Source organism: Cebidichthys violaceus, unplaced genomic scaffold, assembly GCF_023349555.1.
Source record: "Cebidichthys violaceus isolate CVI_PGR_0920_01 unplaced genomic scaffold, fCebVio1.0.p SCAF_58, whole genome shotgun sequence".
In the NCBI taxonomy this organism is placed as follows: domain Eukaryota; kingdom Metazoa; phylum Chordata; class Actinopteri; order Perciformes; family Stichaeidae; genus Cebidichthys; species Cebidichthys violaceus.
Window position 1 is genome coordinate 218,565 of NW_027176794.1, and position 15,039 is coordinate 233,603.

General features: G+C 43.3%; 1 protein-coding gene across 1 annotated transcript in view; it reads right to left on the bottom strand.

Moving 5' to 3' along the window:
• The window catches only part of map3k22 (mitogen-activated protein kinase kinase kinase 22), a 37,735-nt gene extending 23,630 nt beyond the window's left edge, over positions 1–14,105 (bottom strand). Inside the window, exons 1-3 of the mRNA XM_068732266.1 lie at positions 13,713–14,105; positions 2,799–2,882; positions 2,053–2,097 (exon numbers count right to left, since the gene is read on the bottom strand). Of these exons, the coding sequence (XP_068588367.1) occupies positions 2,053–2,097; positions 2,799–2,817 (64 nt within the window). The 5' untranslated portion in view covers positions 2,818–2,882; positions 13,713–14,105. The remainder of the gene's footprint in view (positions 1–2,052; positions 2,098–2,798; positions 2,883–13,712) is intronic.
• Positions 14,106–15,039: the final 934 nt, after the last annotated feature.

Below are 15,039 nucleotides of genomic sequence, written 5' to 3' on the forward strand. Positions count from 1 at the left end.
GCAACCAGCTCACACATCCCTGCCAGGTTTTGAGGAAACCTTAAGTCGACTTGACCGAGAGGATGGTTGAGAATTTGTTTTCTGGTATTTGGATGCATCGCAATACCTTCAGTTCATTTCCTGTTCTTCGTCTTGTGTCTTGGGTGAAATGTGACAAGCATAAGAAAAAGGGGGAATTCCAGGAAGCGGAGCAGAGCGAGCAACATTACACAATGGAGGCTGATTGCTGGGCATTGCATCATCACTCCTACATCTTTCTTTTTTCTTTTTCTAAGGCTAAAAGCTGAGAACTGTGAAAGTGGCAGCGGGTGAAATGAAGTTGGAACTCCAGTCCAAGATGGTTTACGTAAAAGGAGTTATTGTCTCTGTGGGAAAGTTAGATTGTCTAGAATTAGACCAGATTTGTGATAAGCAAGCTCCTGCAATTAATCATGTTTTGGTCACGGCCAAGACCACATTACTTCTGGCAGTCTATTTCTTTTACTACTTTCTCTGAAATGATAGAGCAGCCAATCGATCATTGTACTTTAATTGGTGTGGCACCACAGGGTTTGCACCTAAGTAATTATCAGTGCAACGTGGTGGCCTTTTGCACTCTAGCGACTTATACCGTTCAGGTAAAAAGACCCTCTTCAAAGAGATTATGCAATATCTCAAGCTAGAGAAGATACAATATTCTCTCCAAGGGTTTGTTCTGAGGGTTTGATGCAATTTGACAGCCTTTCTTGACATTTGTGGAAAATATGTGCTTTTCCTCTGCGGCAAATGTGAGAAGAAGAACGACCAACTCTAATTTAGTTGTACAGGGGGGGCGGGTGGGTGCATGGCTGTAGTAGTGTTCTGTTCGTGTATAATGTGGGATTCTGCAATAAAAAGCCCTCGATCAAAAGGAGTTGTTCTCCTGTAGCTGTCTCCGAAACCAGAGTTTGAAGTTTTAATATGCAGGCGCAAGCTAGCGAGAGGCTAGTGCAGCAACTTGCAAGCTAACAAAGTGTGTGTAAGGGCCAGCAACGCAGTGACTGTGTGTGTGTGTGTGTGTGTGTGTGTGTGTGTGTGTGTGTGTGTGTGTGTGTATGTATGTGTAAAGCGCGCTGCCTGAATGAAGACATTGAGGGGATTTCCTGCTGCCGAGAGACACATCATGGCAAAGGCATCCGCCAGGACCAGCAGCTGGAGCCAAACGTGTCCTCACTCTGCAGCTCGGGCTGAGCTCTGACGCACAACACACGCGCACACACTCACATAGACACACACACACACCAGCTATGATAAGCAAGGCACACTCTTTTCTACACACCTTGCCGTTTATCGAAACTGCGACACAGCTAATTTACCAACTAATGGGTGTAACCTTTAAAGCTCTGAAGTTAATCTCTCACTAAGAATGACTGAAGTAAGGCTGGCTATTGTGGGTGTGTGAGAATGGTTGCGCAATCAATGTTTGTACAAGGACTCTACCGAAAGTCTTTCATTGGAGAATGTCTGCAATCATTTCTATTCAACATCTAAAGTCTGTGACATTCCTTCACGTGTACGCTTCCACTTTGTGTGCACTGAATTTATGTTAACGTTTTTACAAAGATATTTGTAAAGGAAGTTTGTTGCTAGCTTGCTAACTATCAGTTAGTGCTGTTTGCTGCTAGTCTGTATTTTTGGTAAGACGGGGATGGTATTGTACGCACTACAAATGTCTTATTTTCGCCTATTCTAAAAAATGGTGTATTTGAATATTTCTAAACTAAACAGTCTTGGAATTGCATACATTTGGTATGACAGATCAGAATTCTTATTTCTGATTTGTGACTAGAACAACTTGACATATGCTGCTGAGCTGCATCTCAATTTTAATGAGATGTATACCGCTTCTATGTGGCGTATACTGCTCACTCCTCTAAAAGATCCCCTGTGCCCCATTAAAAAAAAAAGAAGACAAAAATGGCACGACCAACAATCCTATGGCAGGAAAGAGAATCACCATATTCCAAAAAAAAAAAAAAAAGTCAAACAATTTCTGCAATGTTGATTTTTTCATCCGAGACAATTAAGGTTTACCTTGTGAGTTCCTGTGCTGTCCCGGTCCATTTTGGAGACCGTCATCTGTGGAAACAAAGGCAACACGGTTTCGGATTGCAGTGGAAAGCAGTCAAAAATAAAATTTGACCACTCAACTTCGGTTATGATGCATACACAGTGCATTGTTCTTGGTTTTTAAAAGGTAAGAATACACCCCAAAAATATGTTTTGAGCTTTGTTTACAGAGATCACTTAGCAACAGGTTGACTCATCAGCTCCTGAAGGCCTAGAGGTCCTGTGCACATGCAAATACACCACAGGAGAAAGTCTGTTGTGCAGAGGAACTCAGTATGTGTGTGTATGTGTGTGTGTGTGTGTGTGTGTGTGTGTGTGTGTGTGTGTGTGTGTGTGCTTGAGTGTTGGTGACTAGTTTTGCATAGATGTAGGAGTGCATATGTGTGTTCAGGCCTGGTAGGTGTGAATATAAATATAATGTGCAAGCAGTTTTGAGGGAGCTATGTGAGCACCTAGGATGGCGTCCATTAATGAAGTCCAAAAAGCAGGAATACAACATCGTTACTAACAACAATTTAAAAAGAACAAAACAAGTGTGTACAAAACAGGCCATCTGGAGCTGTTAACAGCCTTCTCACACTCTGACATGCGTGTTGCTTTTTTTTTCTGTACTGTTCCTGCCAGAGGATGTGAAAGAGGTGTGTATGTTTGTGTGTTTTTGTCTGTATGTGCCATGCTGTACCGCAGCCTGCCTTTTGAATACTACTCACCCATATTTACTGTCATCATCAGGAAGTGGCCCTGTTGAACTCGAGCCCGGAGCTCAACTTCTCTCTGCAAGCGAAGATTTCATCCTGAGAAAAAAAACACACGAAAACAACAGTTTTAATATCCAAGAACTGTTGCCACTTTCCTTCAGCTTGGCGCCCGTAATATTTCTGTGATCGCACAAAAAAACAATGACAAAACAGGACGCAGGTGGTAGTTTCAACACAAAGCTTTTTCTCTCCACTATCAGTGTCACCGCTTCTGTTATTCAATAATCTTTATTTAACCAGGACAGTCGCTTGAGACCAATATAACCTTTTATATTTTAAGATCTCCTGCCAAACAAATAACAACATGACAGCCAAGAGCTGCATTTGAGGCAGCTGCTAACTCGATCCATCTAAAATCCTTTGAATGCCCTGATGTCTCTTTATTGCTGTATACTCTGAAAACCACAAGGCAGCAGCCGTGGAGGAATTCCTACTTTTTTTTGATGATGGAGGAGCCTGGTGCCCTTGAGATCCTGCGGTGCAGCAGTGAAGGCAGGCGTGGGTGTTTGCCTAACTGCCTGCCTCAGGTAAAAGACCGTGAGCACTTACAGCACAAAGCCAGAGCCTTCTTTATGCATTAAGTCGGTGAGCAAAAAAAAGCGGTTGTCACATCCCATAATGGGGAATTCTTTTGGCGCTCGTGTTTTTTTGTTCCGCTGATGACAGCAAGTAAAACAAAACGGAGTAAACAACTTCAATTCCCACTTCACAGTGTTGTACATCAAACCAAACCAACATCAAAAAAGAAAATGATGGTCACATCCGGTAAATGACTATGTGCAGATATTTCTCACACACAAACACTGTGGGAAACATTTCTTTTCTTCTTTGAATACAAGCTTAGAGGGGAAAAAAGAGGAAGAGGAACCAGAGAAACAGCTGCATGTATTGCAGTATTTTGTGATATTAAAATGTCTGTGGTGGTGTATGGTGATAGAGCATCAATCACAGAGACATGTAGTGCTGACCAACGGGACGATGCAGGTTGCAGAGAGCCATAAAGGGCCTCTCGAAGACAAATTTAAGACTCATTTAAAGCTAGCCTATCTGGGGCGGCCATGAGTGACAATTAGATAATGGTCAAAATGTGGCCAGCAGCACAAGAATAGAAAAATCAGCAATGTGTAACATTAGCCACCATAAGCTACTGGTCACACCAGACCCAAGTAAGCTTCAGTGTGTATTGAATGAGTAGAGGGCACTTTACTGTCTATGAAATCAACTCATCATTTGCATGAGGAACAATGTCCCATTTACATCTCATAATCCTGCTTTAAAATGCCAAAATAAATAATAACAAAATCTGAAAAAAAAACAACAATTTGCATCTGAACATCATGAAAAAGGAAGTAGGAGAGAACCAACGACGCGACATCAGCGGAATTACAGCACTTTAGCGTGTCTGTTCCTCTTCTGTGTGAATGAAGGCATGCAGCACAGAGAAACCTCTCACTGCATGATTAAAATAAACATCACAACACCTTCTAAATCCTTCCAAGTAAGAATGTTCCTTTACTTGAAAAGGGTCAACAGGTTGTTATGGCAGAGGGGATCTGAGAACGAGCTGCTTGTTGCTACACAAAGACAACACAGAGTGTTTCAGCTCCAATGATATAGATCCAACATTTGGCATCAGCGCTGCAGTTTGACGAAAAGGCTTCAGCTCTGCCGCTGTGACATTTTTTCATGATTAGTTTTTGTAGTAAACTAAACACTCCATCACATGATTAATTGCAGGGCACACTTCAAAGGCAGCACAGTGTTGAGGGGAGATAACACACTGGGATATCGGTGTACTTTCATACAACGCTCGCAGGGAAGAGAAATGTAAAAGAAAAAAAAATGCACAATAGCAAAATAATCATACTGTATTAATAAAGGAATGTGGGTACATCAACTTGCATGGCAGATGTAGTTTGTAGGAGGCCATCAATAGCAACACAGAATCTTTGGAAGAAGACTAAAGAGCCTCCAGAGAGATGAATAGCGACGCTCACCAGATGTCTTGTATTCTTAAAGCATTGCTTACTTTTGTTTTCATTATCTCCAGTGTTCATGTTACATGCGTCCTTGTCTTTTTACCCCAAACATTTAGCACAGACAAGATGCTCCAGCCCGTCTGCAGAGACACAAACGGTCTCTCTTTGTGTCGGCCAGAAAACTTTTCATAAAAGCAACACAGACGGCCACTAGAGCGATTTACAGCCTGAGGGGCTGAGTCACAGGGTGCCGGCAGAGTTTGAACATGGCAACATGCAGTGTGCTGCTGTCAGTGGCACAAATCACAAGAGCTGGCGGATTGGAAAGCTAAATATTTAAAGCCTGTGCAGAAAAATGTTCAAGGGTGACCACTTTCTAAAAACAGGGCATTCTAGATACATCGCAACAAGAACACTAAATATGGGCAAACTAATATTTACCCCCAAAACACACTTTACAACTGATATACCTTTGATATTAGGTAGCAAAAATGGGGTATGAAATGTCCCAGTCAGGCTGTGTTAGTATGGTGCTGCTGACCACACATGAAAGAGATGAAGAAGGGCCACAAGACAGGTGGTCTCCTAACGCCACGTGGTCCAGTCTGTCGCTGCTACACACACACACACACACACACACAAACACACGGGAACAGAAAAGCCCTGTCCCGTGCCAGCGAGTCACCAGATGGCCCATCTGTTTCGCCCCTCTGCCCAGCGTGACGCCGGGCTAGTGGTGCCCACAGATCGCCGGCCCAGTTCTCTCCCCGCGCTTCTTGGCGGGCTTTGCGGTTTGTTGAAGATCAGATGCTAATCGCCACTCGCTCTTGTTCCCTTTGCAGCCGCACGTCCTCCAAGAAAAGACGGCCCCGTCTCTCTACCAAATCGTGAGACAAACCTACAAATGCTACGCACATCCAGAAGTGCTTTGAACGCCGTGACGCACTTCACTGTCAAGTATGGATAACATCAGGAGTCGGGCCAATGTTTCACTGGCGGAGGCCTCTCCTTTGTCACAGCATGAGGACCGTGCAGAAATAACAGAAGGAGTTAATTAAAAAAAGAGGACAGCAGAGGATGGGATTGTGGGGAATTGTCTGAGACGGACAAAGCAGAACCGTGCTCCTCAAACCACAAAACTGCATTTTTATTTTTATTGGAATGATTGAGCAAGAATCACAGCCAAGACTATGCAGGCAAGCACGTATATGCACATTCGCTAACCTCTTTCAGCTCTGTTACATCACTCTCTAACCAAGAAAACAACGTGATGTTGGCTGTAGGTTCTCCGAGGGGAACCCCCCCTCCCCTCCTTTTTAGACGAGAGAAGTGGAAGGTCTGCTCTCCAGCTGCTCGGTGGCCTGAGTGGTGTGACCGAATGTCTGACATCGCTCTGGTGGAGTCCCAAAGAAATCGCCAATTTCTAAACTTTGCAACATGCCTGTTGGGCTCACGGGGGTTTCCATTCTCCAGCACGGCTTATAGCAGCCATCACAAAAAAGCCAAAATAGACAGTCCATAACGAGAATCACAGAGACCAGTAGGTGGAGAAGACAAGACATCTGTGAGAGTTTGTTCAATGAGGACATGAACCGGTGGTCAAAGCGCTATAATAATGAAAGACATGGAAAGAATCTACTGGAGTTTGTTGCCATTGGACAGAGCCAGGCTATCCGTTTCCAGCCTTGATGCTAAGCTAAGCTGACCAGCTGCTAGCTTCTAGCTTCATATTTACCACACAGTTAAGAGAGAGGTATCAATCTTCTCATCTAACTCTCGGCAAGAAACCAACTATGAATGCAAAATGACGTCATGAATGACGTTGCGTGTCATGCGTGAAGGCTCGGCAATTTGTCTCGGCGCTCGGTCACCACTGTCACAAATAGTTTACTGAAAAATACTGTCAACACGTCTGAGGATATTACAAAGACGGCCAATTCGTTTTTTTTTTTTAACCTTTTAAGGAATGACGAGCGAGCTACGAGCACGCACAAAGGCGTTAATGCTCAACGCGTTTGTTGGCAAAATGCCATAAACCAACTACCACAATGCTGAGAAGGAATTGTATTTTACTGTAAACAATTAACATGCAATCCCTGTAAAGAAAGACGTCATGTATTATGAATGAAACAAAGGTGGACCTTCTGTTTCGAAAGCATTTAAGAGGCTCGCACCACGATGCCACTCATGAGGATAAACAAAGCTTCAGTGTATTTCCCCAAATGTCCAACTTTTCCTTTAACTGTAAATCGCGCCATACATTTAATAGCCGGTTGAGTTGGATGTGTAGAATAAAAAATGTGCTTATGTTTTGCAATTCATCACAGTAAAACCGTACACTCATTTTTGTTACTCTCAGTCAGGGACACTCTTGTCATAGATTTAACCATATATTGCAACAAATGGAAAAACAGTTAAGCTTGGTGCTGATGGCTCAACTCTTAAGATGCTCCCTGGATTGGAGAAGCAGCATGCTAAACCCCCAAAAAAGACATTAAATACTATTTTAACCTTTGCGCCACGATAGAACTATAGCGGTAGAGGCGGAGCTTTGCCAGCGGCAGCAGTTGAATGGGGCAGTATTGGTGTAGTAGGGATCATTGAGGAGGGAGTCATATTTAAATGTGCAGCCTTGTTGTGAGAATGGACAGTGATTAGTGTGTGACTGATTATAAACGATGATTCAATCAGCGGGCTGTCCTGCATGAGCTAACGCAATGCTTAATTTATTGTTGCGATAATCTAGTTTAAATTAAAATGAATCTGAGTTATGAAGATTTTCACTGCATTAACTTAATTGAAATGGAAGTTAATGGAAGCCAATGGACGCCTGGAACAGTAGACGGAACACATCTACATTTCTAAAAGAAATGAAGCACGGATTACTGCAATGCAATGTCTAAGTGGTGTGTATTTAATTGCTAAAAAAAACAATGGTATGGTCCTTTAACAATTACAAGTCATGTGTTACTGACATGACATGGGGTTTTTAAATGCTGTATCCAAAACAAATCTGCTCTGTTGATGAGATCACATCTAACGCATCACCGGCCTGATATCACGAGGAGACGCTGAGCGGGTCACAATACCCGGTAGACTGTCTGAATTGCAACACAGGCAGGAAGTGAAGGGTGATTAGTGGATATGTGGGTGACTTACTCTTTTTATAAGGTCAGTGGTGGGAGGTGGGGTGGGGGGGTGTGGGGGTGGGGGTGTCCCGTCCGTTGAACGCCAGCCAAAGCCTGTGCTGTGGCCGCATGAGTCAGAAGCAGAATGCTGGCTGATTCTGGGAAACAAGACAATGTAGGAAGTCGCCCTGCACACACTGATTTCTAAGCAGAGAGGCACTTGAAGACTTATGGGGGGGGGGGGGGGGGGGGGGGGGGGGGGGGCAGGAGAATGTAGCTTCATGTGGGGCCTCCACGCTCATTTATCATAAACTTGGCTCCTCTTGCTTCGTCTCGCAGGAGTTATTGCTGAGCAGATATCCAAGTTGTCTTTTGTTTGTTTACCCCAATGGGACACAAGGCTTAACAACACTACGACATAACAAGAGGATTCTTCCTGTCATCTGGCACTTAATCTATGTTTTATTTCAAATAAAGGAGTTTTCCTTTAGATTTGATATGTGTATCTCTTGTTTAACTATTAATGCATGCCCAATTGGGGCAATTCGATAATTATTCACAGCAGCTCGATCTCCTTATTCTGTAGAGCACTAGTGAGTCTCATTTAGGTTTCAATTTTAAGATTATTTTCACTGTTAAAAATGTAACTACTAAGTGAAAAAAGTGAAACATTACAATTGCCCAAAGTTACATATTTAAATACCCAAAACACAAGTATAATGAGTCTATTGACTAAAACAGCAAATCCTGACATTTCAAAATCTGGAAGCAGAAAATGTCCATGAGCAGACCGAAATATCTCAACAAATACTGTGTGGATTGCCATGAAATTTTGGACAGACATTCATTGTCCCCAGAGGATGAATGCTACTAACTTTGATGATCCACTTGCTTTTCATCTTATGCCAGCAGCAGGTCAAACTTTCCACTGATGCATCCTAATAACTTTAGCATCATCATGAGGTTACATTTTTTATCTGACACTTTGGTTTATGACTAATTACCTGCAAAACTAATGACATTGCCATCAGCGTCAGCTGTAATTTGTGGCTCCTCATCAGGCGCAGAGGCATAAAGCTAACTCAGGTGAACGTCATTGAACAAATAACCGAGTCGCACCTTTGGGTGTGGCTGCAACCACAGCGCTATTCTCCGAGCCAGACTCAATCAAACATGTATACATAATTAAATATGTAACGTACCATGCAGACCAGCATTCTGTGCAGGCCTTGTGACTCTGAAAACATCATCTGCCAACCATCAGCATGTTAGTATTGTCACTGTGAGCATGATAGCATGCCGACGTTAGCAGTTCGCTAAAGCCAGTATACTCTCACAGAGCTGCTAGGGCTGTAGACTTTAGATTTGTCCGCTTTTTTTGGAGTCTTAAAACCGGGTTTTGTAGAAAAATGTGCCCTATTCTCCAAAGTAAAGTATCAAAAAAGTTCCTTATTAACCATTTTGACCATAAAATGCCTGTGCAATTTCCCAAAGCCCACGGAGACACCTTCAAATTGCTTGTTTTATTTGACCAACAAGCCAAATTTCAAATCTATTCAGCTTAAAATGATATGAAACAGAGATAAACAGCAAAACCTCACATTTGAGGATCTGGAACCAGTAAATATTATTTAAATGATTCATCGAGCGCCGGTTTCATCACTGAAGTTTGGAATCATTTTGACAATAGAAAGTAGCTGGTATAATGAGGGCCCAAAGGGTGTTATGAATAGTGGAGCTGGATTTGCTGCGTTAACTCGATCCTCTGGTACCGATCAGACTGCAGCGTAAGAGGATCCTCCTCAGTGAAAAGCGATGGCTCTATCAGCTCACAGATAAGTAGATCTGCCATTACCATCAACCACACAACACTGGCTAAAAATAGCCAAATGAAGGAGAGATTCTCCTGCCATCCACAGTATATCCACTGCCTGGATCACCAGAACCACATTCTACCCCCCCTGAGAGGAATCTAAGCACAATCTGTAAAGTAAGCTGTCTTTTCCATTATGCGGTGACATGCTATTACAAGCACATTCACTCATTGTGTTCCTCCACCCAAATGCAGCCATGCGGAGACAGCTCGTAGACTTAAACCCATTTTCACGAGACAGAACGTCAAACAGCTGTGGTTCAGGAAGAAGCAGGAAAGTATTTCTGCTTCGCCACCAAAGCTTCATCCATGAAGAGTGCCTCGGGTTCTGGGCTTTTGATACTCAAGAGGCTGAGTGAGTGTGACACTGAAAAATCCAAGAGCAACTTCACTTGTGGATTTCATTTTACAATCCCTGCAACGAACTAAACGTACGCCTTGCTTCTTTATAGATGTATCAAATACAATCAAAAGCAAGGACCAGTTGCTGTGTTTCACACGACATTCTACACAAAGTTGTCCTCAGTGTTGTTGTAGGAGTCCAGTCTGGCAGTGTTGTGTCTATCCGGTCGTCCTTGCAGTCTCTGCTGCTGATGGCTTTGTCCTTACGGTCAGACAAGCCGTGCAGACAAAGCTCAATCAGGACCACTTCCTCTTGGTCTCTGTAGAGGAGGGGGCTGGACCCTAACGAGAGAGAGACGCGACCTCGACTGACTTTTGAAAGACTCCTTTCACTTTCTACTTTTGCAGGCTTAACTCAAAAGTAACAATAGTTGTATTTTCTTCCATTAGCCTTCACAAAATACCCCGAAATTAAATGACCTGTTGCAATTTTTGTAAAGTTAAAACTGAAATGTCACAAGACTCTTCATTCAGTACTCCCATGCAGAAGTACCGCAGTCAGCAGATACTGCGTTACGTCATCTTGGGTGTGCCCGCAACCAGCTTTGCATACCTGTATTTGTGCAGTGTCAATCGCCCTTCTGTGCACAAGATGTCAAGCTCCGTTATCCATTGTTTAGAAAGTGTTGGAAAAACATTGGGATCTTTAGGTCAGTTAATATCTGGGTCCCGTCCTGAAGCCACTCCAACGTCTTCTCTGACTTTGCCGAGATGAGAAATGAATCATTGCTCAATTCTGAGGTTGTGCTATTTTCCTCAAGGATATATCTGTATTTGTCCCAGCTCATTTTTTTCCCTCTGTCTGCCCTCTGTCGCCCCGTTTCTACAGCTGAGAAGCACGGTGCTGCAACTACCCTGCTTTACCGCAGGGATGCTTTAATCCAGGTGGCTGCTTATTTGGGTTGTGCCCGATACAGTACTTGGCAATTAGAGCCCAATTTTTTTGTCTTGTTGGACATCTTTTTCCTCTATGCTCAGAGTCCTCTGTGCCATCTGGCAAGGTCTGAGAAGGCTTTCTTTAATGTTTTAATTAAGAGTGGCTCTCCATCTACCTCGCGGCTCTGAAGAGATGGTTGCCCTCCTGCCTGTTTCTTCCATCACTGCAGACGACTGAAGCTGTCTAACAATGGTTACTTTGGTTTTTTGGCTTATACATCCAGGCCTCTTTGACTGGCTGCTTCAGTAAGACTCATGGTGGTGGTACCAAACATCTTCCATTACGTTTCTGGCTCCATGCCTCGACACAATGCTATCTAAGAGGTCTACAGAGGGTTCCCTGGACTTAATAGCTTGGCTTTGACACGTGTGGGCCTTTATTTATTATGTCAGCTGAAAAGTATTTGGTCCACACAGATTCAACTTATTGCAATGAAGATTGAAGGGGAAGCAGGTTGGTCTGAGCTCAATTTGGAGCTTTTTACGGCTTCGGTTACATATGTGAGGCAGGTATTTCTGCAGTTAAGATTCAATAGAGCGTGTTTGTTTTGTCGTTATGGGTTAACGTCTACAGAGTGATGGAAAGAAAGGAGTACTCCAGCTATTCAGGGTTGCTCTTCCACAAGACTCGCAATAGACAGATCAGGGGGGGAAAAAAAATGTCAAAATCAAAAGCAGCAGAGGCAAAGATGTCCTCACTTTAGTCCTGGGAATGGGGTCAAGCTCCAAAGAGGCTGGCTCCTACATTTCCCATAATGCAATCAATAGCTTTTTTGTTGTTGTTGTTTTTCTGCCTTTCAAGCTCTACATCTGTGCTTCGTAAAGCTGGCTGCTTTCTGTTAGAATAAAATATGTAAAAAGTGGGGGAACAACATTTCTGCTGTCTGACATTCTATACACAGTTATCTGCTAATCTAAAGCTTGTTAAGAAGCGATGACACTTAATGACAAACTTGTTTTGCTTTCTGGTGTAACCAGGCAACGTCCAAAAGCAGGCCTTCATGGGCAGATAATAAGCCTGCTTCTATGAGTCACCGTAACCTTTCACCTCCGGCCCTCTGGTCAGTGGGCGTCTGGCGAGCCCCACAGGCTTCTGTGAATTTGACATATGATAGCAGGGCTTCACACTCCTCAAGGGAGGGGACAGCGTGAGGGAGAGGAGGTCCTTCTGAATGAGACTCTCAGCATGAAATTGTCCTGAGAGTTCACAGCAGGGTGTTGAGGAGAGTTAATAGATGAGCACAACTTTCTCGGCTGAGAAAGAGAGCCTGCATGAGCGAACGCTGCCGTACATGACGCACTTAAGAACTCTCCAACGCTCTTTAAGCTCTTGACAATCAATACAGACCTTGCACCTTGGTTAACCTGCGAAACAGAAAGCCATAAACTCTTCCTCATTAGTCCCATCAAAACACAATTAGCAACCCGTCGCCTCTGTCTCCGGCTGGCATATTTACTGTGGGATCCAGTCCCGTTATCAGCCAAATGGAGTGTTTTGCTTGAGGCACACCAACCATATCTGTGGGCGGCTTCCACTTGACAGTTTGACTCTCACTTTGAAGGCGATTTCTGAGCCCCCATGGGGCACGCCAATGTGCTGATGAACTCATCCGTCAGTCGGCTGCTCAGACTCCTGCGAGTGAGCTCCATATTGGTTTGGTTTGATGAACACGATGGCCTCATTAAAATCTAATTTGGCGGATTGTCTCAGAGGTCTGTCCGTCGCAGGAATGTGTGGCGAGCTGTGGATGAAGCTCAACGGCATCCGTGTCACTTTTACACGAAAGCAGCCTCAGTGTGGACTCAAAATACTTTGAAAACGCTGAGATGGAAACGGGCAAAGACCAAATACACAGTTGGGGGACGACAAAATGAAACATGTGAAGGACTTTTTCAGAGCGGAGGATTTCTCCTTTCAAGGAAAACACCAGCTTAAACTGACCACTGTGAGTCACAGAGGTCTGGAAAAGTGACAGCAGAGAGAGAGAGAGAGAGAGAGAGAGAGAGAGAGAGAGAGAGAGAGAGAGAGAGAGAAAAGGATACAGAACATGAAGGAGTCTACAAGCACAAGATGACAACAACTTTCCAGAAATCACTCACACCTCCAGACACTTCAGACTTTACTGGTGATAAGTGAAGCACAACACTTGATTAAAACCATGTGAGAACAGTTGCACTGAAAACACCCACTCATTATCAAATGCAAACCAAAAATATGAATTTATCAACAAATATGGGGCTGATTATGGGCCTCTACTTATTCAAATGAACATTTGCTGAAGAAATATTTTCAATGAAATACATCTGTGGTTGTTCAGGTAACAGTTTCCACTTGCATGAAGTCCTATTCAGTAAGTTTTCTATCAGCAAACAGACTGCATGTTTGTGTTTTATTAGAACAGCTATTTAAAACTACAAATGATCAACTTTATTATCTGCACTTCTAGTTTAATGTACTGGCATTTAATTTGCTATAAACAGGAAATAACAGTCTAAAAGCAGTGATCTCACAAAACAAATCGAGACATAATGCAGACTGGACTGTTACCTTGTTATCAATGTGTCTCCATGTTGTAGTTGTGGCTGCAAGGATGAATGAAGGATGAATTAACTGGCGAGTGTAAATTATCACAGATAAACGTCGGGAAGAGCGGAAAAATCCCAGCAAGATGCAGAGCAGATCTTCACCCAAAACAGTGGACTGATATCCGGAAACTGCGCTCAGTACTGAACAATTACAAATACACGCTGTGTTCAGGCAGAAAGAGCTCCTCTTCTCCCGGGTGCATGATCCAGAGCTGTGTTTACAGAGAGGAAGACGCTGCAATGGTTGATGTGTTCCAGAGGAAAGTTTTGTTTTTTTTCACCCTGCTCTTCGCTTGTCTCCACGCACACTACAGAGAGGAGCTGAGTTTTTCCCTGGAGCTGCGCCTCTGATGTCAGCAACAACGTGAGCTCCAGGAAGTGGTGACGCTCTCCGGTGGTGCGTTTACAAGGCAGCAGGCGTCAAAGTGCAGGGAGCAACGCCCCCCCGTGGACACCTGGCGCAAGTACAACAACTGCTGCAGATAGGCCTGTTTTCTTTTTATTCTACACTAGCACAAATACCACCAGAAAACCTCATTTACTTAATCACTAACAATACATATATATATATAAAATTATAATTATATATATATATACTTATAGTAAAACATATAGAATGACCCAAATAATACAATACATATTTGTTTTCCTTTAATAAATAATAATAATAATTAATATTAAATGTGCAGTTACAGTATGTGTTTTTGCAGACTTTTTGTATTTATTAAATACAAAAAGTCTGCATTGGGAAAACTTTTAGGGACTTTTTGCTAACCTGCTAAATAATGTATGTATATTGTGCTTTAAGCTCATATGCATTCATGCCATTCCTGCAGGTGCACAGACACATTTTACCCTCTGCGTTGTCCGGACACCACAGCTGATCAGCTGCTGAGTACAGAGATGGCGGCAGCGCTTGCAGATGTTGACTGTCACTCGATGAGCTCACCTACAGTTTGTCTGTGGCAGCACTTTCTCGGGATGTGAGTGCTCCTCTGGGTTCACAGGAACAGTTTAAGTCGAAAACAAATAAAGACAAATGGTGCACTAATGACTCAACCCTCAAAAAATGATAACCATTAACCAAAAGTTCCTCCCTTCACTGTGTCTGCAGGAGTTATTAGGAACTTGGATCTTGCATCTGTAAACATCTGTAAAATTTGGACACAACTGGGACCCTGAATCATTTATTGTTCTGACGGCGGGGACAGCATGTTGTGTTCAATCAACAAGCACGACAACATGAGCTCCAGACTAATGGGCAGTGTTAATGAAACCGACCATGCAGC